Source organism: Ovis canadensis, chromosome 13, assembly GCF_042477335.2.
Source record: "Ovis canadensis isolate MfBH-ARS-UI-01 breed Bighorn chromosome 13, ARS-UI_OviCan_v2, whole genome shotgun sequence".
Taxonomy (NCBI): domain Eukaryota; kingdom Metazoa; phylum Chordata; class Mammalia; order Artiodactyla; family Bovidae; genus Ovis; species Ovis canadensis.
The window spans coordinates 23,253,051-23,279,970 of NC_091257.1; the positions used below are offsets into that span (position 1 = coordinate 23,253,051).

The window sequence follows — 26,920 nt, forward strand, 5'->3', positions numbered from 1 at the left end:
AGAAGGAAATAGCAACCCACTCCAGTATTCTTGCCTGGGAAATCCTGTGGACAGAGATGCCTGGCAGGCTACAGTCCATAGGGTCACAAAAGAGTCAGACATGACTTAGCGACTAAACTACCACGTGTTCAAATGAGTACTTCTTCTTATAAAAACTTTTTGGCAATACCTTGTGGCATGCCAACAAAGGTCTGTCTAGTCAAGGCTATGGTTTTTCCAGTTGTCATGTATGGATGTGAGAATTGGACTATAAAAAAAGCTGAGAACTGAAGAATTGATGCTTTTGAACTGTGGTGTTGGAGGAGACTTTTGAGAGTCCCTTGGACTGCAAGAAGATCCAACCAGTCCATCCTAAAGGAAATCAGTCTTGAATATTCATTGGAAGGACTGATGCTGAAGCTGAAACTCCAATACTTTAGCCACCTGATGCAAAGAAGTGACTCATTTGAAAAGACCCTAAGGCTTCCCTGGTGGCTCACAGGTTAAAGCATCTGCCTCTAATGCGGGAGACCCAGGTTCAATCCCTGGGTCGGGAAGATCCCCTGAAGAAGGAAATGGTAACCCACTCCAGTATTCTTGCCTGGAGAATCCCATGGACAGAGATGCCTGGTAGGCGATAGTCCATGGGGTTGCAAAGAGTCAGACACAACTGAGCGACTTCACTTTCACTTCAGTGCTGGGAAAGATTGAAGGCAGGAGGAGAAGGGGACGACAGTGGATGAGATGGTTGGATGGCATCACTGACTCAATGGGCATGAGTTTGAGTAAACTCCAAGAGTTAGTGATGGGCAGAGAGGCCTGGCGTGTTGCCGTCCATGGGGTCACAAAGAATGGGACATGACTGAGTCACTGAACTGAACTGAACTGTGGCATGCAGGATCTTCGTTCCCTGATCAGGGATCACACCCATGCCCCTTGCAGTGGAAGCATGGAGTCTTAACTCTCGGACCACTGGGGAAATTCCTTTATTTTTTTTTCAAAAAATGTGTTTTATGTTTTTAATTAATAAGGAAAACTAGTATATTGATAATTCCCTAAACTATTCTCACTAAGAAAGTTAGTCTGTGTGATTTAGGATAGCCTTCAGTTGTGACCAATTTGTATAAACCATATCTGTTCAATCAAATTCCCAACAGGAGCCTTGGCATAGTCAAATTAAGATACTGGGCAGCTTTTTAATAAGAGAAATAAGTACAACAATTGGAGATAGATATGGTATAGGAGAAACTCAAGGGGTTGTTCAGGAACCAAAGGTTACCAACAGCACAGCTGTTACAACTCTTAGCTCAAAGAGGTAAGTAGAAGGAGAAGTATCAGAACCCAAAAGGAGAGGAAGTCATGTTATGAACTAAATGACCTTTGTTCAAGGGACATTGTCAGGTCAAGATAATCTTACAGGGGGAGAACCAGGAAAATGAATACCTACAACTCATTCTCATCTCTCCCACCAGCTACTAACAGGGCTCCCTATTGACTGAGCTCACCAGAGCCAGAGGACCCATTGATGCCATTTGTATAGTTACATCACTGGGCAGAAAACAGGGGCAGCTGTATAGAGTGGGTCTTGAAGAGAAAATAAAAATTATCTGCCTTAAAGTAACATTATTTTAAAACCAAATCATCAAAATAATCCAGAAGATGGAAGTGTTAGAATATGCAAAATAATGGCATCCATTTTCTTTACAGACATACAGATTTAGTTTTAAATTGACCTAAGCCCAAAGGCAGACTTAAATATATTTATAATTTGGAGATACCCTTCTTCCTGAGTCTCTTCTGTGCAGAATTTCTTCTTTCTTCCCCAAACTCTCATGCGGGCATAGCCCAGAATTGGATTGACGGGAGAGGAGAGTAGTTCTCTGTGATGAACATGACCCTGGTCCCTGCAAAGTGAGGATTCGTCTGAATGCCTTTAGTAAATCCCCACTATTAGTGGAGGTTTTTACGTTAACCTCTAGTGTATCTTCCAGAAGCAGCACTGTAATCAGGGTCTTGGATCGGGAACTGACATTGCTGAGCCTCAGCATATTCCAGGTGCCATAAGTGCGTTCACATAGTTGATCACTCTTTTATTTATTTATTTTTTTAAGTTTATCACTCTAAAACCTCTCAGCTAACCTGTACCATGACCATTATTTTACCAACTGGCTGATTAATACAAGTGATTAAATAATCAATTAGAGTTTTAAGAACTTCTCAAGGACGGTGATAGAGTCTGGAATTGGGCCTCAATCTGTGTGGTTCCCTCCTGGCATAGCCTCACTTTGCTGTGAAATTGTGAAGGAGTCACTATGTGTTATTGTAACTCTCTCATCTGTCCCAAAAATATGACTTTCCCTTTCCCCCCCTCTCATTCCCCTGTCTTACATTCATTCTCTTAGTTGTGTTTTTAAGAGGTAATTATTCAGTCCCTAACTTTACTAAGAACTGTGTATGGTACCGTCGATACCAACAAATATGGCATTTACCTTTATGGATATTAGAGCTTTGTAACTATTCTCAACGTAGCAATCCTATTCCTTTCCTTTAACCCCAAATCCTTTAAATTTGAGGTTCTTTGTCTCAAGCTTTCAATTTATTTACTATGACAAAATTATTCTTTTGTCTTATTGGTTTAAATTAAAATATAAGCTAAAGTAAACCTTTTATAAAAACTCATTTGCTGTTTCATTATCAGGGAGAAATAAAGATTCCATAATATTTTAAGAAAGATGAAATAAAGAAACTTTGTAAAACAGTTTTTTTTTTTTAAAAAGGTCCTCTCTGGTTTTATTAAAACAAGTTAGTCTTTCTGAGAAGTGTATAAATGAGAGTGCATGTTCAGGCTTATATTATCATTAGGATAAAGTGTATCATATTCCCTCAAATAAGTGCATCTTCTGTTTTTCAAATTGAGACTTCATTTGCAATCAAAATCTTCCTTGTGAAAGACAAGTTAAAAACTTCTGTTCAAGTGTCTGGTATCATTACAACTACAAAGCTAATGTGCATTTGAACTCTTTCCCCCAGCCCCCTATTTTGATATGTTTGTTCACTCTTTGGAAAGCCCAGATTGGGTTACTCGAGTAATCCCAGTTTTGTAACCGAGCCAGTGTTATCATTCTCAAAATTACAACTGATTCAGAGCACAGTGGCAAGAAGGATGATGGTACACGTTAACAGAAGCGTGCACTGATTTCTCTTATTTCTGTATTGAACTGTGAAGCTGTAGAAACCACCAATGCTTTAGTTTATTCTTTAATAGTTAAGTTAGGCTATCTTCAATAGGCTAACATTTGATAGACCCCATGCACACTGCATTCTGTTACCATCTTTGAATGTGATTTCAGAGGAACAAGCAAACAACAACAATCATATATACATATGTATGTGCATATATATTTCCAATTTGAGATTGGCAATATTGTATAGTAGATCCTAGGTTCTTCTCCTAGGCCTGATCCTGGACGAGTTACCTAACATCTCTGATTCTCTTTATCTTTCCAGTTTTGTAAAATGAAGGAGTTGGACAAAATAAGTAGTTTTATTCCCATGCTGCATTATTCCTAGAAGTCTCCGAGCACCCAGAGTGATAGCTGGTGACATCATATTGGCAAAACAGGACGGCTCTAGCTCCTGTCTTATAGTTCAGCAAGAATAATTCCATTTTGTTTCATTTGTTAATGCTCTCAAGTAAGTTTTCCAATTCCTGATGACCTTCCACCTATTTATCCATAGTAGGACTTACTGTATTCCATTTTTGGCTTCAAGGTGGGTTATAGCTTATCCAACCCACACAGACCCTGGAATAATGAAGAGTTCTTTTGAATTCTGCATTGTATGACATGTAAATTATCCATCATATGTGTATGACTGGTTTCTACATGTGAAATAGTTAAGCCTATTAATTTTCTCTCCCTGTGAGCTTCAAGGAAGGAAATTACAGCATTGCCCCAAACTTGTGGCAGTCTTGATTTTGTTTAGAAGGTGTAAATCTGGAAAAACGTTAACAGAGAGCTGTTGCCAAATTGATAGCTATATTTGTCTGTGTAGATTGTATTTCTACAGCTGTCAGCTGAGTTGGTTGCTCCCTGTATAAAGCGGTTCTAGAGTCATGCACGTGTTTAGGATTTTCATCTTAACAGGTGTTTTTATCCCTTCCTACTTTGAGTTTCAAAATCAAGGGACTGTGATGTGTACCATTCTAAAGGGTGATATTTTGGCTTTTGTACTTTTTAGGATAACATGTTGTGAATGAAGTGGTGTTTTAAGTAGAGCCCCTGGGGAAATTTTTTTGCCAGCAATCGTTTTGACATCCTATGTGCTCTGTTGTAATAAGAAGGCAGAATAAATAAGCTAAACTAGGTGGTCAGGATCCTGTCAGGATGAAAGCAACTATAATTTTCTTTATAATGATGAAAGGCAAACAAAAACCCTGAACAAATAGATTTAATCAATGTTTAAAGACTAGTCTCTCAGGCTGTTGCTTATTTGACAGATAGTCTTGGGTGGAGGTAGAAATGGAGTGGGAAAATAAACAATTACTAAATACAGATAATAGAAATTACTGGGCAAGTGCAATAAAAGAAAAATATTTCAAACACTTATCAGGCCAGTTTGACTCACAGTGGATGTGGGTTGTTTCACCCAGCTATGGACTGTTTCACAGACTGAATTATTTCAGACTTGGAAACACAGGAGCTATTATCCATGTTAAGGTACAATGATGGTGCATATTAAATTAGCAGTTTTGTTTTTCAAGATTATTGAATCGAATTTGATTACATCAAAACTGTCAAATCTAAAAGAAGTCCTCAGATCCAGAGATCCTCAATATATGGCATGTGTCCTGTCTTTTAATTCTTCCTATCCTCCTCTGACCATGACCAGCATTATTAATTAATCATGGCTCTCTTTTCAGCAGAGCCTGGGGTTAGCCTCAGAATCCTTCTCCAATCAGAGGTGCAGACAGTCTCTCGTCATTAATGAATCTGAATTGTTTAAAACCTGTTTGCCATCCCTGATTGATTCTAAATTTCCAAATGGAAGAAGAAAAGTAAGATAGTTTTGACTATGATTTGCTTGATACACCTGCTATTTAGTTACTGAACTAGAGTTAAAATAGAGGTTATCTGGCTCTCAGTTCTTAGTTCAGTATCCTTTTTATTACCTTATATAGGCTGCAAAGGATTTTGACATCTTAGGAGGAATAGTGTTGTAAGTATCTAATAAATTAAAGCTTTGTCTTGTATTTTTAATAATGTCATGGCCTATTTTGCATCTAGGAACCTCCAGTGATATGACTACAAATATAGTAATTGTATTTTTCATCATTTGATCCACAATTTAATTCTAATTATATTCTTAAAAAGACACACACATGTAGAAAATGGTCATTTAGGAATTTTTTTAAAGGAAGACTACTGTAGTGTTGCAGTATAGGGTGTTGCATTCCATGGGGTGGCAAAGAGTCGGATACTACTGAGCGACTGAACTGAACTTACTGTAGTGTAATATTCCATTTATATCTTGGGAAAACCAAAAAGAGTGATGCTAATGTCTATTAGCATGATTATTTTTCATGTAGGCTAATTATCCCATGAAAAAGATTCCTGCTTTGTTCTTAATTATTTTTTGGTTTTGATAGTTTTACAATGAATATTTATACTTGTGTATAATTTGATAATTTTAATGAAAAAAATCAAAACCGAGTTTAAGTGGAATAAAGCAGTTTCTCATAAACTTCAAAAAATAATCCTTTGCCTAGGGTATTATAAATAAATTCTTCATATTTGTCACTTGAAATTAGATTTTGGTAACTCTTACTCAATTTATGTTCAGTGCTGTTTTTACTTTCTAAGTAGTAAAACTATTCATTTCACTGAGTTGTTATTGTGGGAGGAAAAACTATAATAGATTCATTAATTTGTAATGCTTTATTTTAGTTTTTGATTGAATTGATCTTTGAGACAATTACTGAAGCTTGATTTTTTTCCCTCTACCTCTTCTGGTAACAGGGGCATTTTATTTAGGAAAATATGAAAGAAGTTAGTGCTGGTTACTTAGAAAGCATGCTCAGGGAAATGGGGTTGGCATTTCCTACTCCAGGGGATCTCCCGACAAAGGATCAAACCTGTGTCTCTTGCATCTGCTGCACTGGCAAGTGGGTTCTTTACCACTGTACACATAGGAAGCTCAGTAACATACTGTCCCAGGCACTGCTGGGGTTTGAACCCAGGATCTTCTGTTCAATAGACAGGCGCTTTGACCAGCTAAGCCATGGTACTGGCATGCTCAGCGAGGCCATTTTTAAATATTCTGGATGCAGCAGCGTCATGCTTATCAACTTCAAGCTTTCTTAGTTCCTTTTTTAATTTTCTTCCCCGTGAAACTCAAGGAATAACAAGAGGCATATCCAAAATTCCCTCCAACATGGGACTCAGATAGGGACATAAATATATAAACACATTTCGTATATTCTTTTAAAAAACGTTTTAATTTATCTTGAAGTATAGTTGGTTAGTAATGTTATGCTAGTTTCAGTTTCCTACATTATTAATCACTATTTCTAAATAAAGTATAGGAGTTTCCTTAGCGGTCTTTGATTTTACAAAAAGAAAAAAGACCAAAGTTTTCTCTTTCTAGACACCTCAGTAAACAAAACCTGTCTTCTATGTCAATAAAGAAAAAGGATTAAATCTGCCAATTATCTGACTATTACAAAACACATATTGCTGCTGCTGCTGCTAAGTCGCTTCAGTTGTGTCCGACTCTGTGCGACCCCATAGATGGCAGCCCACTAGACTCCTCTGTCCTTGGGATTCTCCAGGCAAGAATGCTGGAGTGGGTTGCCATTTCCTTCTCCAATGCATGAAAGTGAAAAGTGAAAGTGAAGTCGCTCAGTCGTGCCCAACTCTTAGCAACCCCCTCGCCTGCAGCCTACCAGGCTCCTCCGTCCATGGGATTTTCCAGGCAAGAGTACTGGAGTGGGGTGCCATTGCCTTCTCCGAAACACATGTTGAGAGCTTATTATATGCAGACCAAACTATTAAACTCAAATCTTATCTTTAAGAACTTCCTATCTAATTGGGATATACCTCAATTTATTGGAAGTAATTAAGTGAAAATTAAGTGACTGTTAATTTCAGACACACAAAAGTCCTTTTCACTTTTGTGAAATGGACGAAATGCTCTTAATCCATCTGATCGATAAATGTTGAAAATCAGTTATATTACATATAGGGTGCTTTGTAAAGATACAATAATAGAAATCCTACTAAAGATTCACTTTTATTTGCCTACAGTTATGTCACTTTTGCCACTTTTGCCCCTATGGCTCAGCGACAAAGAATACACCTGTAATGCAGGAGCTGTGGTTTTGACCCCTGGGTCAGGAAGATCCCCTGCAGGAGGGCATGGCAACCCACTCCAGTATTCTTGCCTGGAGAATACCATGGACAGAGGAGCCTTGTGGACTATAGTCTATAGTGTTAGAAGAATTGGACATGACTGAAGTGCCTGAGCACGTATGCACGTCACTTTTACTGAAGAAAAAGCATTTATTTTTTAAATTTTAGAGAACAGAAGTTGATAAAATACTTAAATTTGATGGATTCTTTAGATAAATCATTATTGGGATTATAGTTATTAGAATTGCTTTGAATTTGATTTGAATATATTTAAGCAGCTTAAATTAAGATTCTATTACATGAATGGTAATGCACATGAAATTATCTTAGAAATGATTGTGCACTTTGTAGATGCCACAATTTTATGAAATATTTCTATGTTGGTATTAAAAGTGTAACCAGAAATGCTCATCTAGACACGAGCACACATCTGAGATAAATGGACTTGATGGTCCTCCAAACCTGGAATTCCAGTTCCTACACCTACTCCCACTCATCCACCCACATCTATTGGACAAGTGCCGGATTAAACAGATGGGACTTGGTCTGTGCTCTCCAAACAGGCAAACTCTACCTTTATTAAGCAAAGCACTGGGGAAAAATAGGTTACATTTTGGTATTGTGATTCTGGGCATGAGAATTTGAGTGTAAAGCTACTCTTCATTACTATTGTTGTTTGTTGTTGGAAATAAGTTTTTTTTATGAATGAATATGTATAAATTGGAGGACAACAGATGGAGTTTCAGGGATCTGGAAAAGCTATAGACAAGGACGGAGTTCTCAGTCAGATTTAAAAATAAAAAATCAGCAGAAGTGTGAAATGCCATACAGTTTTAAAAATTCATGTAGTTAAGATTTTTAGAAAGTGTTTGGGTTTGCCAATAGACATCATGAAATTTCCCCCATCCACTAAAGGGTATGGGCCCAAGATAATGATTGGTAATGATTTGAGAGAATAGCATTGAAACATGTATATTATCATATGTGAAATAGATTGCCAGTCCAGATTTGATGCATGAGACAGGGTGCTCAGGGCTGGTGCACTGGGATGACCCTGAGGGATGGGATGGGGAGGGTGGTGGGAGGGGGGTTCAGGGTGGGGAACACATGTACACCCATGGCTGATTCATGTCAATGTATGGCAAAACCACTATAATATTTTAAAGTAATTAGCCTCCAATTAAAAAAATTTAATTAAAAAGGATTGGTAACATCTTTCCTCATGCCTCTTCAGCAAGTTGCCACTTCAGCACAGTTTGATTTTGAGAAAATATTAAGTCCTGGATACCATCTAAGTAAATATTACATGTTTTCATTGTGAAGTCAGAGGGATTTGAGGGCTCTGAGTTGACACAGTGGCAGATGACTTGTAATATCTGAAGTGAGTTTTGTTTGACTAATGGGATTGCTACTCAGTCCATATTTGTGATGAAAGCAGTGAGGGAAAGCCAAGAGCAGCTATTATTATTAATAGATGGCCCTGTACTTGGAAGATCATATGAAATAAGATTTGATGGTCTAATATTGACATACTGAGAAAACCTTCAAAGGTGTTTGTTCTCCATGCATTTTTATAATGTTCTTTTTAGTGTTGCAATAATTAACAAACCATCTCTTATGGATACAGGCATTTATTCTTAAAATGTTCCATTTTTTTAATTGATGAAATCATTAACACTCTGATATTTCCTTCTCTTACCAGGCCAGTGCATGGTCTGTGGATATCACACTAAAATTCAAGTTAAAGATTCCTAGTATTTCTTCTTAAATGATTTCTATAATCTTTTGGTAGCTCAGATTTCTCCACGAAGAAAGACACCTTGGTTACTACATACTTTATGTTGCTCCAAGAGTTCTGTTTTCTGACTTTTGTAGTGGCTAGATTATCATAGGCATAAGCAATGGCAACCCACTCCAGTGTCCTTGCCCGGAGAATCCCAGGGACGGCGGAGCCTGGTGGGCTGCCATCTATGGGGTCACACAGAGTCGGACACGACTGAAGCGACTTAGCAGCAGCAGCAAGGTTGCTTAATAGTTCAGCAAAAAATTGCCATGGAACTTTCTGAAAATTTGACCTCTTAAAATCTAAATGGAACTGTTTTATATTTTGCTTATTGTTTGACTTCTATAATTGAGTGGGCTAGACTAATAGATAAATGGATATGAAATGACAAATCATTGTTTTACAAAAATATTTAAAATGTGTTTCTTTCCCACAAACAAAAAATTAATGCACAAAAGAATACATCTGTTGCTATTTAAGTTCATTCTTATAGCAGAGTAACTTGAGATAGCTTTATTTGATGGTATTTAATTTAATTAAAATTATCATTATACTTTTTTGTTACATTATCCTTTGAAATTATTGAAATTGCTTAAGTAACATTGTTATATCTCTACTTGATAAAATTGAGAAAACAGAAGGTTACTTTAGATACAGAATGGTAATAAAAGGATCATAATATGTATTTTATTTTATTAGGTGTAAGAACATTGCAAAAATAGTCATTTGAAGAGAAAAAGGAGATACAAGTAGTGAATATTTACATTTTCATGCTTCATAAAACAAAGACTGTATCTTTATATGAAAGTACATATTGTGATATACGTGTGTGTATATATGTATGGCATGATCATTACCAACTTTTTCTTGGAATACTCTGGCATAAACATATTTTAATATATTATTTAACATCTTTTGTTTGTTTTCTTTTAAACAGCAAATGCCAGTCTTCTTGGAGGTGGAGGTGGTAAGTCCTCAATATCATTTAAAATATATTTTATTACTACACCAACCATAAGATGTTTAGTAAGTTCCATGATACTTTAACAAAATTAGTTTTGCTATGTTCATTAACCATGTAAATTATAATCTTCCAGAGAATAATTCATAACAGAAATATCTTGGGTTTACCTGAATGTTATTTTAACTGACTTCAAAATATGCAGAGTATTGTTGTTCTTCTCATGAAGCCTTGTGTTTCTACCTTTGACTTAAGCTATAGCAGCAGTAAGCTAGTGAGATGAATACACATATAGGAGATAATAGAGTCACTTTAAAAGAATTACTTTATTGAATTATAGTTGATTTAAAATGTGTTAATTTCTTCTGTATCGCAGAGTGATTCACTTATACCTGTGTATATATGTGTGTGTGCTAAGTTGCTTCAGGCACATACAACTCTGTTACCCCAAGAACTGCAGCCCACCAGGCTTCTCTGTCCATCGGGTTCTCCAGGCAAGAATGCTGGAGCGGGTTGCCATGCCCCCCGTGTGTGTGTGTACACAGATATAAATTCTTCTTCCATTATGTTTTATCACAGGATATTGAATGTAGTTCCCTGTACTAAACAGTGGGATCTTGTTTATTCATTCTATGTACAATAGTTTGTGGGCTTCCCTAGTGGCTCAGTGACAAAGAATCCACCTGCAATGAAGGAGATGAAGCAGATGTGGTTCAATCTCTGGGTCAAAAAGACCCCCTAGAGAAAGATATGGCAGCCCGCTCCAGTATTCTTGCCTGGGAAATCTCATGGACAGAGGAGCCTGGCGCAGTTCACGGGGTCGCAAAGAGTGGGGCGCAACGGAGTGACCAGACAACAGCGACAGAATGTTTGCGAATGCTGATCCTAAACTCCCAATCCACCCTCCCATTTTGATTCAGTGTTTTCAACCACAGGTCTGTTCTGCTTCTGTGAATCTCTTTCTGTTTTGTGGATAAGTTCATCTGTGTCATATTTTAGTTTCCACATATAAGTGATGTCATATGGCATTTGCCTTTCTGTTTCTGACTTACTTCACTTAGAATGCTAATCTCTAGGTTCATCCACGTTGCTGCAAGTGACAGTATTCCATTCTTTTTACGGCTGAGTAATATTCCATTGTGTATTTACCCATGCCTCTTTCAGTAAACATTGAGGTTGTTTCCATTTCTTGGCCACTGTACATAGTGCTGCTATGAAGATAGGGGTACATGTATCTTTTTGAATTATAATTTTTTCCAGATATATGGCCAGGAGTAGAATTGCTAGATCATATGCAACTCTATTTTTAGTTATTTTGAGGAACTTCCATACTGTTTTCCATAGTGATTGCATGATAGAGTTACTTTTTTTAGAGTCACTTGCACTGTGAGTTCTGAAACAATGCATATGGAAACCTGTGGTTTTTCTTTCTTCATCATAACGACTAAAAAAATGTTTATAGCCTGAGGGCTTCCTATATCAGCAACTTACTGTGAAAAATAAAAAAAAGCAATTAGTATTGGCATTTTGCTTTTTCTTTCTTCCTTTTTAGAGGAGAAAGAGAAAGAGATCAAAGTGAGATGAGGAAGAGAGAGATTCCTGTACTAGGAATTCTTTTCTGATACTAAATTCTTGGAATAAAAATAAAATATTCTTTTTATTTCTAGGTTGAAAGGGGAAAGCATTCCTAGCCCCAGGCTATATTACATAGTGAGGTAGGAAAAACATATACAATAGAATGGGGTCCTTTTCATTTAGGGCCCAGATGGACATAAATAGGTTTATTTTCTCTCCTTCTTCCTCTTGCTCCTTCTTTCCATGTACATGGTTGAAGTAGACATGATTATACAGAGCTTTAGGTTTTCAACAAATTGGAACTTATTTATTGATCCTAAACTTTTAAGAAATATAATCCTTTATTAATCATCACTAGAAGTTTTCAGTGTGAATGTTATTAAAAATTAAAATTTTAACCATTGTTCTCATATTTGAATCAATAGATCTTTAAAAACAGAATATTGGAAATAGAAATGATAGAAAACAGTTTAAATTAGAAAGTGCTCTTCATATTATCATGTCAATGTACATTCTGTAGCAAAATATTTTTCATCTTCCACAGATTTCTTTAGAAAATATATGTAAGGTTTCTCATTGTCCTACTTCTTTTTTGGTATTCGTTGGGAACTAGAAGGGAAAATTTCCTTAAGAATTTACTGGTTTTCTGGTAAACTTTTATCTCTAGGTTTCTTATATGAAAGAAGCATTAAAATAATTCACTCGTAATGCTGATTTTCTTACATGACATATTAGTATTTTTACAAATTGGGCTACTACCGTTAAATAGGATAAAAATGTTAAAGTTGAGTCTACATGTACAAATCCAGACTATTATGGTTCTTGGCTAAAGAAAAATGAATTAACTAATTATATAAGTTAAATTTTAGCGGCCCATAGCAGAAAACCCCACAATAATAGTGACTTAAAAGAGGTAGAAATATATTTCTGTCTCTCCTAAAAGTAGCCTAGATGTAGGCTAGACCAACTGTGTGATAATCCCATCCTGTCGTCAAGCACTCAAGCTCTGACTTTTGTGGTCTTCTTCCTGCTGTGTGGAATCAGGGTCCATGAAGGCTACTGGACAGGGGTACAGTAAGGGGTAAAGCAACAATAAAAAAGATGACCTTCAAAATCAAGCCAGTTTTCTTAGAGCAGCTTTACTAAAGTCCCACATTATCCTTGAATTGATAATGTTCATTCGTGGATAAGATAGTTTTATTCCAGGAAGCAATATGCTCATCCAAAAAAAAGAAAAAAAGCGGTGTTCTCTTTTCTGTGGAGGAAGGAGAAGGTGGAGGTTTTGGTAGGCAATGGCTAGTCTCTGCCATTGTGAGAGGCAGGCAGCTGGTTCAAGCACCCTTGTCAATCTGCTTTGTCTCAGTCTACATGTACACAACTGGTGTGTACAGAGTTTACTCTAGTGAGTTAGCCTGCATTTCCTTGCGGCTCCTCCAGCCTGATATTGTAAATATTGGAAAATATTGTAAACTTTCAGCAATGGCAAGACATTCAGGAGTAGGCAAACTCAGCTTTTCTTTACCCGAAGAATATACTTGAGTCTTCTAGATGGCTGATTTTGCTAAATGCATTTATTTGCCATAATTTCTCATTTCTAAGTTCTAAAATTAGCAGCTTAGTATTATTATAAAGATAAATTATAGGTATTTAAGATGGCTGTAATTTCTTTCATTAAAGTAGGTCGTTGACAGGTTTAAATTCATTTATGCACTTGTGGAGATGTCAAGATTGCTCTAAAATACACGTTTGATTTTTGGAAGGCTGCATTTAAAAATTAAATTTAAGGAATATTTTTAGCCTTCTTTGAACTTATTTTTGGCCTTTTGATTCTATGAGAGATCTTATTAATCCTGCCAGTGATATTTGTACAGCAACAGCTAATAATCATCCAATAAGGAACACTTGAACTGATATAATACTCTTGGATTTAATCAATGATTCCTTTTGCTGACTTGAATTAATATCCCTTCAAAAATCTCTAAAGGAGATAGTTTTTTGATTTACTAAACAATTTGTCAAGAAAATTTGGTACTATATAAAAAATAATAAGGGTACCTTAAGTACCATTTTCTTAGGTTCTCAGGAGAGCTTCCCTCCAATTCTGTGTATGTTGTATTTGAAATTTAGGCAAACTCAGTCTATACAAAATTGTATTAACCATAATCTTAGCATTTTGCTGTTCTTTTTTGAGTGCTTATTAGCAAGACATCTCCTAAAAGGAGATTGCAAATATGGTTACAATCATCTTCTCAGTTTTGGTTTTAAAGTGAGAGAATCATTTCATGTAGGTGTGCATTTTCATCTTTTGCCAGAGGTCACTATCTTTAGAAACTTCATGTAACTTAGTGTCATTGTAGAGAGCATAAGTGATAGGCTTTCAACTACCTAGTCATATCAGCTAAAATTCTTGGTAAAATGGATCATCTTTGTATCTCTTTCCTAGATATATTAAGAGCATATAAATATATATAATATTTAAGCTAAAGCTGAAACTCCAGTACTTTGGCCACCTGATGCGAAGAGTTGACTCACTGGAAAAGACTCATGCTGGGAGGGATTGGGGGCAGGAGGAGAAGGGGATGACAGGATGAGATGGCTGGATGGCATCACTGACTCGATGGACGTGAGTCTGAGTGAACTCCGGGAGTTGGTGATGGACAGGGAGACTTGGCGTGCTGCGATTCATGGGGTCGCAAATAGTCGGACACGACTGAGTGACTGAACTGAACTGAACTGAAGTGAACTGAAGTAAGAAGTGGCTGGTCTGTAGTGACTGGACTGTATCTTTCAGAAAGCCTTTATATTGTCTAAAAATCTTAGAAGTCCTATTAATCTTTTTACAAGGTTGCCATCATTGCTTACAGTAATAACCTGTATAGCTATATAGCACATTGATATATAAAACAGGTGAATTTTATTTTCTTATTTAGTGCTTTTGTTAGTCAGGCTAAGCTATATTAAACTGTTCTAATGGCTTAAATCAGTAAGGCTCATTTCTTGCTCACATCATAGCCTCAGTAGCTTGATGGCTATCCTACTCAGGCTCTGCTGCAAGGGGTAACGGGGTCTCAGGTTGTTTTCCTATCTTGCACCTATTCTATGGGATATGTGACTCCAGTCACAAAATAGGAAGAGAGAGCTGGTGGATCTTGTGGGTTGTATTTACAGAGCAGTTCGTGAGTGGCTTGTGTCAATTCTGCTTGTTTCGTGGGTCAGAATTCAGACAGGTGACCCCTAACCTAACAACTACAAGGAAGCCTGAGAAGAATGAAATGGTATAGTAAATGTCTAGCGCTGTCTCTGACACAGTGCACAGGTGAGATCGGTGTTTATTATTATTTTAATGCTTGAGAGAAATGCGACTTAGGGAGATTTGGTGACTTCCTCAAGGTCACACAGCCTATAAAGTGCAAAGGTCGAATGAAAAGACAGCGTTCTTGTTTCCCATTCAGGATTGATACTGTTACTGATCTGCGATTTAAAATGGCAAGCCACTTCAGTATTCTTGCCTTGAGAAGCCCATGAACAATATGAAAAGGCAAAATGATAGGATACTGAAAGGGGAACTCCCCAGGTCATTAGGTGCCCAATATGCTACTGGAGATCTGTGGAGAAATAACTCCAGAAAGAATGAAGGGATGGAGTCACAGCAAAAACAATACCCACTTGTGGATGTGACCGGTGATAGAAGCAAGATCCGATGCTGTACAGAGCAGTATTGCATAGGAACCTGAAATGTCAGGTCCATGAATCAAGGCCAATTGAAAGTGGTCAAGCAAGAGATGGCAAGGGTGAACGTTGACATTCTAGGAATCAGCGAACTAAAATGGACTGGAATCGGTGAATTTAACTCAGATGACCGTTATATCTACTACTGCGGGCAGGAATCCCTCAGAAGAAATGGAGTAGCCATCATGGTTAACAAAAGAGTCCGAAATGCAGTACTTGGATGCAATCTCAAAAACGACAGAATGATCTCTGTTCATTTCCAAGGCAAACCATTTGATATCACAGTTATCCAAGTCTATCCCCCAACCAGTAACACTGAAGAAACTGAAGTTGAACAGTTTTATGAAGACCTACAAGACCTTTTAGAACTAACACCCCAAAAAGATGTCCTTTTCATTATAGGGGACTGGAATGCAAAAGTAGGGAGTCAAGAAACACCTGGAGTAACAAGCAAATTTGGCCTTGGAGTGCAGAATGAAGCAGGGCAAAGACTAATAGAGTTTTGCCAAGAAAATGCACTGGTCATAGCAAACACCCTCTTCCAACAACACAAGAGAAGACTCTACACATGGACATCACCAGATGGTCAACACCAAAATTGGATTGATTATATTCTTTGCAGCCAAAGATGGAGAAGCTCTATACAGTCAACAAAACAACCAGGAGCTGACTGTGGCTCAGATCATGAACACCTTATTATCAAATTCAGACTCAAATTGAAGAAAGTAGGGAAAACCACTAGACCATTCAGGTATGACCTCAATCAAATCCCTTATGATTATACAGTGGAAGTGAGAAATAGATTTAAGGGCCTAGATCTGATAGATAGAGTGCCTGATTAACTATGGAATGAGGTTCATGACACTGTACAGGAGACAGGGATCAAGACCATCCCCATGGAAAAGAAAGGCAAAAAAGCAAAATGGTTTCTGGGGAGGTCTTACAAATAGCTGTGAAAAGAAGAGAAGCGAAAAGCAAAGGAGAAAAGGAAAGATATAAGCATCTGAATGCAGAGTTCCAAAGAATAGCAAGAAGAGATAAGAAAGCCTTCTTCAGCGATCAATGCAAAGAAATAGAGGAAAAGAACAGAATGGGAAAGAATAGAGATCTCTTCAAGAAAATTAGAGATACCAAGGGATCATTTCATGCAAAGATGAGCTCGATAAAGGACAGAAATGGTATGGACCTAAGAGAAGCCGAAGATATTAAGAAGAGGGGGCAAGAATACATGGAAGAACTGTACAAAAAAGATCTTCACGACCCAGATAATCACGATGATGTGATCACTAATCTAGAGCCAGACATCTTGGAATGGGAAGTCAAGTGGGCCTTAGAAAGCATCACTACGAACAAAGCTAGTGGAGGTGATGGAATTCCAGTGGAGATCCTGAAAGATGATGCTGTGAAAGTGCTGCACTCAATATGCCAGCAAATTTGGAAAACTTAGCAGTGGCCACAGGACTGGAAAAGCTCAGTTTTCATTCCAATCCCAAAGAAAGGCAATGCCAAAGAATGCTCAAACAACCGCACAATTGCACTCATCTCACATGCTAGTAAAGTAATGCTCAAAATTCTCCAAGCCAGGCTTCAGCAATACGTGAACTGTGAACTCCCTGATGTGCAAGCTGGTTTTAGAAAAGGCAGAGGAACCAGAGATCAAATTGCCAACATCCGCTGGATTGTGGAAAAAGCAAGAGAATTTCAGAAAAACATCTAATTCTGCTTTATTGACTGCCAAAGCCTTTGACTGTGTAGATCACAATCAACTGTGGAAAATTCTGAGAGAGATGGGGATACCAGACCACCTGATCTGCCTCTTGAGAATCTATATGCAGGTCAGGAAGCAACAGTTAGAACTGGACATGAGCAACAGACTGGTTCCAAATAGGAAAAGGAGTGCGTTTAGGCTGTATATTGTCACCCTGCTTATTTAACTTCTATGCAGAGTACAGCATGAGAAACGCTGGACTGGAAGAAACACAAACTGGAATCAAGATTGCCGGGAGAAATATCAATAACCTCAGATATGCAGATGACACCACCCTTATGGCAGAAACTGAAGAGGAACTAAAAAGCCTCTTGATGAAAGTGAAAGAGGAGAGTGAAAAAGTTGGCTTAAAGCTCAACATTCAGAAAACTAGGATCATGGCATCCGGTCCCATCACTTCATGGGAAATAGATGGGGAAACAGTGTCAGACTTTATTTTTTGGGGCTCCAAAATCACTGCAGATGGTGATTGCAGCCATGAAATTAAAAGACACTTACTCCTTGGAAGAAAAGTTATGACCAACCTAGATAGTATATTCAAAAGCAGAGACATTACTTTGCCGACTAAGGTCCGTCTAGTCAAAGCTATGGTTTTTCCTGTGGTCATGTAGGGATATGAGAGTTGGACTGTGAAGAAGGCTGAGCCCCGAAGAATTAATGCTTTTGAACTGTGGTGTTGGAGAAGACTCATGAGAGTCCCTTAGACTGCAAGGAGATCCAACCAGTCCATTCTGAAGGAGATCAGCCCTGGGATTTCTTTGGAAGGAATGATGCTAAAGCTGAAGCTCCAGTACTTAGGCCACCTCATGCGAAGAGTTGACTCATTGGAAGACTCTGATGCTGGGAGGGATTGGGGGCAGGAGGAGAAGGGAATGACCGAGGATGAGATGGCTGGATGGTATCACTGACTCGATGGACATGAGTCTGAGTGAACTCCGGGAGATGGTGATGGACAGGGAGGCCTGGCATGCTGCGATTCATGGGGTCGCAAAGAGTCAGACACAACTGAGTGACTGAACTGAACTGAACTGAACTTTGATCTTTAGATTTGCCTTTTCTGTGCACAGGTAGGTGAGTGTTGACATCTGGAAAAATTAAGGAGAGGAAAGGGAAGCATGCAGCTGAGAAACAGATGATGCTTTCCCTGGCTTATTTTTACAAGGCTTAAGCTCCGTTGACACTTTGAAAGTACATACAGTAGCCCTCTCTTCCAGTACCTGTGGACTGTCATCCAGATTCATATACCTTTTTTTGTGTATTTGATGTTTAGTCTGAGAGCACATTGCATTTTAAATGCCCAGTCACTCATCTGTAAGAAGCATGTTTTCCATGCACAAAGCCCTATGATGTACTTTTGGAATATATAATAAAAAAAGACCTTTGGAGCCAGTCTTAAATTATGTCAAGAAGCAGAATTATAAAGAAGAAAGTGGAATTAAAAGGATACTTCCTTGATTTCCTTTCAGAACATTATGTAACAGACTAGAACAAAAATTACAATCTCTTAGTTTAGATAATATCTTTCCTTTTTATTGTCACAGTAATTAACATAGAACTGGAATCTGCTGATTGAACGCAAATAAGACCTGGTTTATGGGATTTGCTTCCTTTTTAGGCTGTCAAAAGCTCCTGAGTACTGAAGCCTGAGGCATAATGTTAGACATTTTAAATGACATTTTCTGACAGAGTAGCAATTTAAGGTTGACTTTTTATATGCATAAATTTGTAGGACTGCTTTTTTAATTATACACACATATATATACATATGTATAGACGTAGCATATATTTGTATCAATACTGTGATTCTAGACCTTATCCTTGAGGTACTTCTGTGACAGGTTAATTTTAAAAACTCTAGGCATAAGCAACTACTGCTAAATAAACTCTCAGCCCCAGATGGAATGCGTGGGAAAGCTGCTTTTCTAGAATGAGAACACAGCGTATATAATGCTATTCTCTACCTCCAAAGGCTTCTTGCTTTTCTTGTACCCCTCGGTAGAGGGGCCTCGATAGACATGAGCTTGAGTAAGCTCCTGGAGTTGGTGATGGACAGGGAGGCCTGGCGTGCTGCAGTCCACAGGGTCGCAAAGAGTCGGACATGACAGAGTGACCGAGCTGACCGAGATTTTAACAGGGTGAGGTGTCAAATGCATCTCAAAAGGAGCAAAATCATAAAACTGTTTGGTGTCATACAGCAGATGCTATCAGAGTACCTCCACTCCACCATCATGTTTCTACATACAAACACACATATGAGTGCCTGTTCACTCATTCATTCAACAGACACTAACTTAGTAACAACTAATTGGGACCCCCAAGTGGTCCAGTCAGTGAAGAGTCTTCCTGCAAGGTGGGAGATCTTTGTTCAGTCCCTGGGTTGGGAAGAACCCCTGGAGAAGGAAATAGCTACCCACTCCAGTATTCTTGCCTGAAGAATCCCATGGACAGAGGAACCTAGTGGGCTATATTCCATGGGGTCACAAAGAATTGGACATGACTGAGTGACTAACACTTTCACTTTCAACGACGAAATACTAATTTAGTAACTACTGTGTGTCAGTATTGATTATTTTTTTAATTTATTTTTGTTAATTGGAGGATGTTTTCTTTACAATATTGTATTGATTTCTGCCGTACATCAACATGAATCAGTTATAGGTATACAAATGTCGCCTTCCTCTTCAATCTCCCTCCCAATCCTACCCCATCCTACCCCTCTAGGTTGTCACAGAGCACCAACTTGAGTTCCCTGCATCATACAGCAAATTTCCACTGGAAATCTAATTTTCCATATGTTATTAGTATTGATTATTGATATGGCGATAAACATAGCCCTTTACCTGTGACCAGTCATGGTGCCTGTTTGACTGAGTTGTCTGAGCAGTTATCATTCACCACGTTCCTTCAGGGGTTCCAAGAATTTTCCTTGCATGGATCTTTTGAAGTAAAATGATACATTAGTATCAATAGAATGGGCTTCAAGTATCATATTTCTTCTTTAAAAAAAGCAGAACAGATATCCTGAAAAACAGATTTTTCACAAAAACCCTTTCAACCAAGCATTCCTAGCATGAAAAAGCAACACATTGAAAGGGCTTTTCAAGTGTGTCTAAGTGGGAGTGCTTTCATAAATACCTTCTCAACATTCACAGGAAGAGTGGAACACCTCTTATTCACCCTCCACCTACAGAATGGAATCCCTGTGGAGATTGTGTGATTCACTCTTGTTATGTCTTGAGATCTGGCTGGGCCTTAGGCATGCTGGGGGTGGATCTCGGAGAGTGGTCTGCAGTGAGGGACCAAGTCCTGTTAAAGCAGGTATGGTGTTGGAGGTGGCCCCTCATGAAAGTCAGTCCAGCTTGTTGGGCAGTGAGTTAGCCTGCTAGCTGCTGCTCAGCAGATGGAGGGATCCCAGCACAGTGAAAGAAACTCAGCAGATTTCCCCTTGTTGGTCCGGTGGGGACCCAGTCTCAGGAGTAGATCTTGAGAAAGGGATGCAATGCTGAAATATGAAAGATAAGGCTTAAGATCTGACTGTGTCAGGGTGATTGATCGTGGTCGCTGCAGGTGGATGAGCCTGCTAGGGCCCATCAGGAGGTTCAGAAGGAGGAGGCCAGAGGGCGGAGGGACCAGGGGCCGGGCCAGGTCTGACAACATGCAGCTACATACTGAGCCAGCCTACCATTGCCCCTCCCTCCTTCTTCTCTTCCTTTCTTTCCTCCTTCCCTCTTCCTTTTTTCCTTCTTCCCTTTTTCTCTTTCTCAATCAACAGCATGTATTGATCACCTGCTGTATACTAGTCTTGACACTGAAGTAGGAATGATTCTTATAGCCAAATGCAGTCTGAAGTATTAATATAAGTATTTATTTACACATTAATTTATACGAGCCAGAAAGGTTCTTAATACAGGAAAATAGAAGCAGAAAAGATGAAGCCAACATGTCAGTGTGATTAGGGAAGGCGTCCTGCAAAAGGTGATATCACTGGGGTAATCTTGGAGGATGTGTTATCATTTTCTAAGAAAGGAAAGAAATCACCCACTCGGTTGTATTTTTCACTTTTTGATGTATGCATATCATATAGATATCTTACTGTGCTTCAGTGGTTCTCCTCACTGTTCTACAGTCAAGATATTCAGACAATGGTTAAACAGTTTGCTCTGACTATTCAGGCATGCCACTTAAAATGGAGTGAACAGTGTTAGAACTGAAGGAAAGAGCTTCGGTACTAGCGTTGGCAGCAAAGGTCCATCACAGCAAGCTGGGTAAACTCTGGTGGTCACACCAACACAAGTTCCTCCTTGCCTTGCCTTCTACTCTAACTACCTCACCTGTATCTCAGTCTAGCAACGAACTCAGATTAAATGCCCCTTCATTCTGGCCAAGCTATTGAACCTGGAAGGTAACAGTCCCCTACTAGGGAGGGCATCAGTTCTGTTCAGTCACTCAGCCGTGTCCCACTCTTTGTGACCCCATGACTATAGCACGCCAGGCTTCCCTGTCCATCACCAAACCCAGAGCTTGCTTATGTCCATCCAGTCAGGAATGCCATCCAACAATGTCATCCTCTGTCATTCCCTTCTCCTCCTGCCTTCAATTTTTCCCAGCATGAGGGTCTTTTCCAGTGAGTCAGTTCTTCACATCAGGTGGCCAAAGTATTGGAGTTTCAGCTTCATCGTTAGTCCTTTCAGTGAATAGTCAGTGATTTCCCGTAGGATGGATTGGTTGGATCTCCTTGTAGTCCAAGGGACTCTCAAGAGTCTTCTCCAACACCACAGTTTAAAAGCATTAATTCTACTGTGGTTAGCTTTCTTTATAGTCCAACTCTCACATCCATACATGACCACTGGAAAAACCATAGCTTTGACTAGATGGACCTTTGTTGAAAAAGTAATGTCTCTGCTTTTGAGTATGCTGTCTAGATCGGTCATAACTTTTCTTCCAAGGAGCAAGCATCTTTTAATTTCATGGCTGCAGTCATCATCTGCAGTGATTTTGGAGCCCCCCAAAATAAAGTCTGTTACTGTTTCCATTGTTTTCCCATCTATTTGCCATGAAGTGATGGAACTGGATGCCATGATCTTAGTTTTCTGAATGAGTTTTAAGTCAACTTTTTCACTCTCCTCTTCCACTTTCATCAAAAGGCTCTTTTGTTCTTCTTCACTTTCTGCCATAAGGGTGGTATCATCTGCATATCTGAGGTTATTGATATTTCTCCCGGCAATCTTGGTTCCAGCTTGTGCTTCATTCAGCTTGGCATTTTGTGTGATGTACTCTGCATATAAGTTAAATAAGCAGGGTGATACAACCTGACATACACCTTTCCCAATTTGGAAGAAGTCTGTTGTTCCATGTCCAGTTTTAACTGTTGGTTCTTGACCCGTATACAGATTTCTCAGAAGGCAGGTCACGTGGTCTATTCCCATCCCTTTAAGAATTTTTCAGTTTGCTGTGACCCACACTGTCAAAAGGGTTTGGCAGAAGTAGATGTTTTTCTGTAACTCTCTTGTTTTCCTATGATCCAACTGAGGTTGGAAATTTGATTCTGGTTCCTCTGCCTTTTCTAAAACCAGCTTGAACATCTGGAATTTCACAGTTCATGTACTTGTGAAGCCTGGGTTGGAGTACTTTTAAGCATTACTTGCTAGAGTGTGAGATGGGTGCAATTGTGCAGTAGTTTGAGCATTCTTTGGTATTGCCTTTCTTAGGGACTGGGATGAAAACTGACCTTTTCCAGTCCTGTGACCACTGCTGAGTTTTCCAAATTTGCTGGCATATTGAGTGCATCACTTTCACAGCATCATCTCTTAGAACTTGGAATAGCTCATCTGGAATTCCATCATGTCCACTAGCTTTGTTCATAGTGATGCTTCCTAAGGCCCACTTGACTTCGCATTCCAGGATGTCTGGCTCTAGGTGAGTGATCACCTCATGGTGGTTATCTGGAAAGTGAAGATCTTTTTTGTATAGTTCTGTGTATTCTTGCCATATCTTCTTAATATCTTCTGCTTCTGTTAAGTCTATACCGTCTCTGTCCTTTATGCGCCCATCTTTGCATGAAATGTTCCCTTGGTATTTCTAATTTTCTTGAAGCAATCTCTAAGCTTTCCCATTCTATTGTTTTCTTCTATTTCTTTACATTCATCTCCGAGAACGGCTTTCTTATCTCTCCTTGCTATTCTTTGAAACTCTGCATTCAAATGGGTATATCTTTCCTTTTCTCCTTTTCTTTCAGCTTCTCTTCTTTTCTCTGATATTTGTAAGGCATACACTTCTTTTCTCAGATATTAGGGCATCATCTTCTTTAAAAAAAAAATAGGTGTTTCTTAAACTCATTTTTACAACCTTGGCAACTTCTACCATAGGTAGTAGGTATTTCATTTAAATTTTGAGGTGCTACTATCTTCCATCCTGGATTTTTAACATGCTTAAATGTTTCAGTTTTGATTAGTTTGCTCTAGAAATATAATATCTTTATCATTAGATAAATGAAAAGATAAAACTTTAAAAAATACTTATAGCAGACAACATGATGAACATATGCATATTTATATAATAATTATTTTAAGCATTGTATTACCTTTTATTTCTAAAAAGTTTCTGTAGCTAAGATAGTATCATCTTCTTTAAACACTATGATTTTTTTAATTCTTCAAAATAAGGAGAATAATAAAATGAAGCACATAATATTGGTATTACATGGAAAGAGGGAAAGGCTATTTTTTTCACTCATGTTTGTCATGCTTCAGATATTTACCCAGTTATATCTTTCAATCAGAAATATTATTGTCATTATTGATTTTTCTTTTTCAAACTTGCTGACAAAACTTTATAGTGCTAATGTGCCAGTTAATAAGATTTAATGTTCATTGATAAATAGAATCAACATGCCTTAGGAAAAGTTTTTACTTAGGTTGGCTTATCTCTTAATCTCTTTAATTCATGCTTGAAAAGTGATGGACAATGAAGATCATGGGCAATAATCTCTTAACATGTTACTTAATTTATGATTTTTGTTGAAAACAGTGAACCAATTTTATAATATACTTATAATTTGAAATATTAAGACATAAAGACAGTAGGTTACTTTGAACTAGCAGTGTAGGCATTGGAGCTACAACTTTTATTTTATGTTTCTTTACAGTAATCACTTTTTAAGTTCATAATTTTGTGCACTATTAGATATAATTGGTTCTTTTCTATGACATATGCTTTATTTCATTATCTTGTGGATATTCCATAAAGCCTTCAATCTGAACACACTGAAGAAAAGTGAAACCATTTACTCTTAAGTTTTCATGGTTGAGGTTCAATTTCCAGTTAAATTACTTAAGTTAAATTAAATTACACGGAAGTTAAAATGATAAATCTTATCTTTGTTTAATATTTCTTCACACAACTCAATAAAAGATTTTATGTGTTCATTGTGATAGCTGTTTTGCTTATTAGTGATATAGACTGTTGAGACAGAAAATGTTGAATAAAATAGTAATATCATTACAGAACAGATAACATGAGAAGGAATTTTTCACTTGTGTTATTGAGGTAGAGAGACCCAACTAGACTGAGGGAAAGACTTGAGATTTTAAAGAAATGGTAGACTGAGAAAATCAGAAAATCTCTTTTGCAACAAACTCATATAAGCTTTCCCTGCTTTCTTCAATTTCAGTCTGAATTTGGTAATAAGGAGTTCATGATCTGAGCCACAGTCAGCTCCTGGTCTTATTTTTGTTGACTGTATAGAGCTCAAGTACTGCATTTCGGACTCTTTTGTTAACCATGATGGCTACTCCACTTCTTCTGAGGGATTCCTGCCCGCAGTAGAAGATATAATGGTCATCTGAGTTAAATTCACCTTCCAGTCCATTTTAGTTCGCTGATTCCTAGAATGTCGATGTTCACCCTTGCCATCTCTTGTTTGACCACTTTCAATTGGCCTTGATTCATGGACCTGACATTCCAGGTTCCTATGCAATATTGCTCTTTACAGTATCGGACCTTGCTTCTATCACCAGTCACATCGACAGCTGGGTATTGTTTTTGCTTTGGCTCCATCCCTTCATTCTTTCTGGAGTTATTTCTCCACTGATCTCCAGTAGCATATTGGGTACTTACTGACCTAGGGAGTACCTCTTTTGGTATCCTGTCATTTTGCCTTTTCATACTGTTCATGGGGTTCTCAAGGCAAGAATACTGAAGTGGTTTGCCATTCCCTTCTCCAGTGGACCACATTCTTTCAGACCTCTCCACCATGACCCGCCCATCTCGGGTTGCCCCGCGGGCATGGCTTAGTTTCATTGAGTTAGTCAAGGCTGTGGTCCTAGTGTGATTAGATTGACTAGATTTCTGTGAGTATGGTTTCAGTGTGTCTGCCCTCTGATGCTCTCTTGCAACACCAACCATCTTACTTGGGTTTGTCTTACCTTGGGTGTGGGGTATCTCTTCACGGCTGCTCCAGGTAAGCACAGCCGCTGCTCCTTACCTTGGAAGAGGGATATCTCCTCCTGCCGCCCTTCCTGATCTTCAACATGGGATGGCTCCTCTAGGCCCTCCTGCGAAGGCACAGCCACCACGCCTTGGGCGTGGGATTGCTCCTCTTGGCTGCCGCCCCTGGCCTCGGGCACCACCTTTGGCCTCGGCTGCCACCCCGGCTTCCAATGCAGGGTGGCCCCTCTCAGGCGTTGCCCTTGACCTCAGATGCAGGGTGGCTTCTCCCGGCCACCGCCCCTGGCCTAGGACGTGGGGTATCTCCTCCCAGCCATCGCCCCTGACCTCGGATGCAGGGTAACTCCTCTTGGCCGCTGCCCCTGACTTCAGACGTGGGGTAGCTTTCTCCGCCGTTCTGTCGCAGACTGGCACTGTAGGTCACTGCCCCTGACCTCGGATGTGGGGTAGCTCTTGGCCACGCTTAGTGCACCGGCACCACCGCCTGCGCTTAGTGCACTGGCCGCCGCCATTCAGGCATGACCTACATCAAACCCCTTATGATTATACAGTGGAAGTGAGAAATAGATTTAAGGGCCTAGAGCTGATAGATAGAGTGCCTGATGAACTATGGAATGAGGTTCGTGACATTGTACAGGAGACAGGGATCAAGACCATCCCCATGGAAAAGAAATACAAAAAAGCAAAATGGCTGTTTGGGGAAGCCTTACAAATAGCTATGAAAAGAAGAGAAGTGAAAAGCCAAAGAGAAAAGGAAAGATATAAGCATCTGAATGCAGAGTTCCAAAGAATAGCAAGAAGAGATAAGAAAGCCTTCTTCAGCGATCAATGCAAAGAAATAGAGGAAAAGAACAGAATGGGAAAGACTAGAGATCTCTTCAAGAAAATTAGAGATACCAAGGGAACATTTCACGCAAAATTGGGCTCGATAAAGGACAGAAATGGTATGGACCTAATGGAAGCAGAAGACATTAAGAAGAGGTGGCAAGAATACACAGAAGAACTGTACAAAAAGGATTTTCATGACCCAGATAATCACAATGGTGTGATCACTCATCTAGAGCCAGATATCCTGGAATGTTAAGTCAAGTGGGCCTTAGAAAGCATCACTACGAACAAAGCTAGTGGAGGTGATGGAATTCCAGTGGAGCTATTTCAAATCCTGAAAGATGATGCTGTGAAAGTGCTGCACTCAATATGCCAGCAAATTTGGAAAACTCAGCAGTGGCCACAGGACTGGAAAATGTCAGTTTTCATTCCAATCCCAAAGA

General features: G+C 38.8%; 1 protein-coding gene across 3 annotated transcripts in view; it reads left to right on the top strand.

Moving 5' to 3' along the window:
• The window catches only part of MACROD2 (mono-ADP ribosylhydrolase 2), a 2,333,538-nt gene that overhangs the window by 528,633 nt on the left and 1,777,985 nt on the right, over positions 1-26,920 (top strand). For all 3 annotated transcript variants that reach the window (XM_069547115.1, XM_069547113.1, XM_069547114.1), the window contains exon 4: positions 10,109-10,138. In XM_069547115.1, coding sequence (XP_069403216.1) covers positions 10,109-10,138 — 30 coding nt within the window. The remainder of the gene's footprint in view (positions 1-10,108; positions 10,139-26,920) is intronic.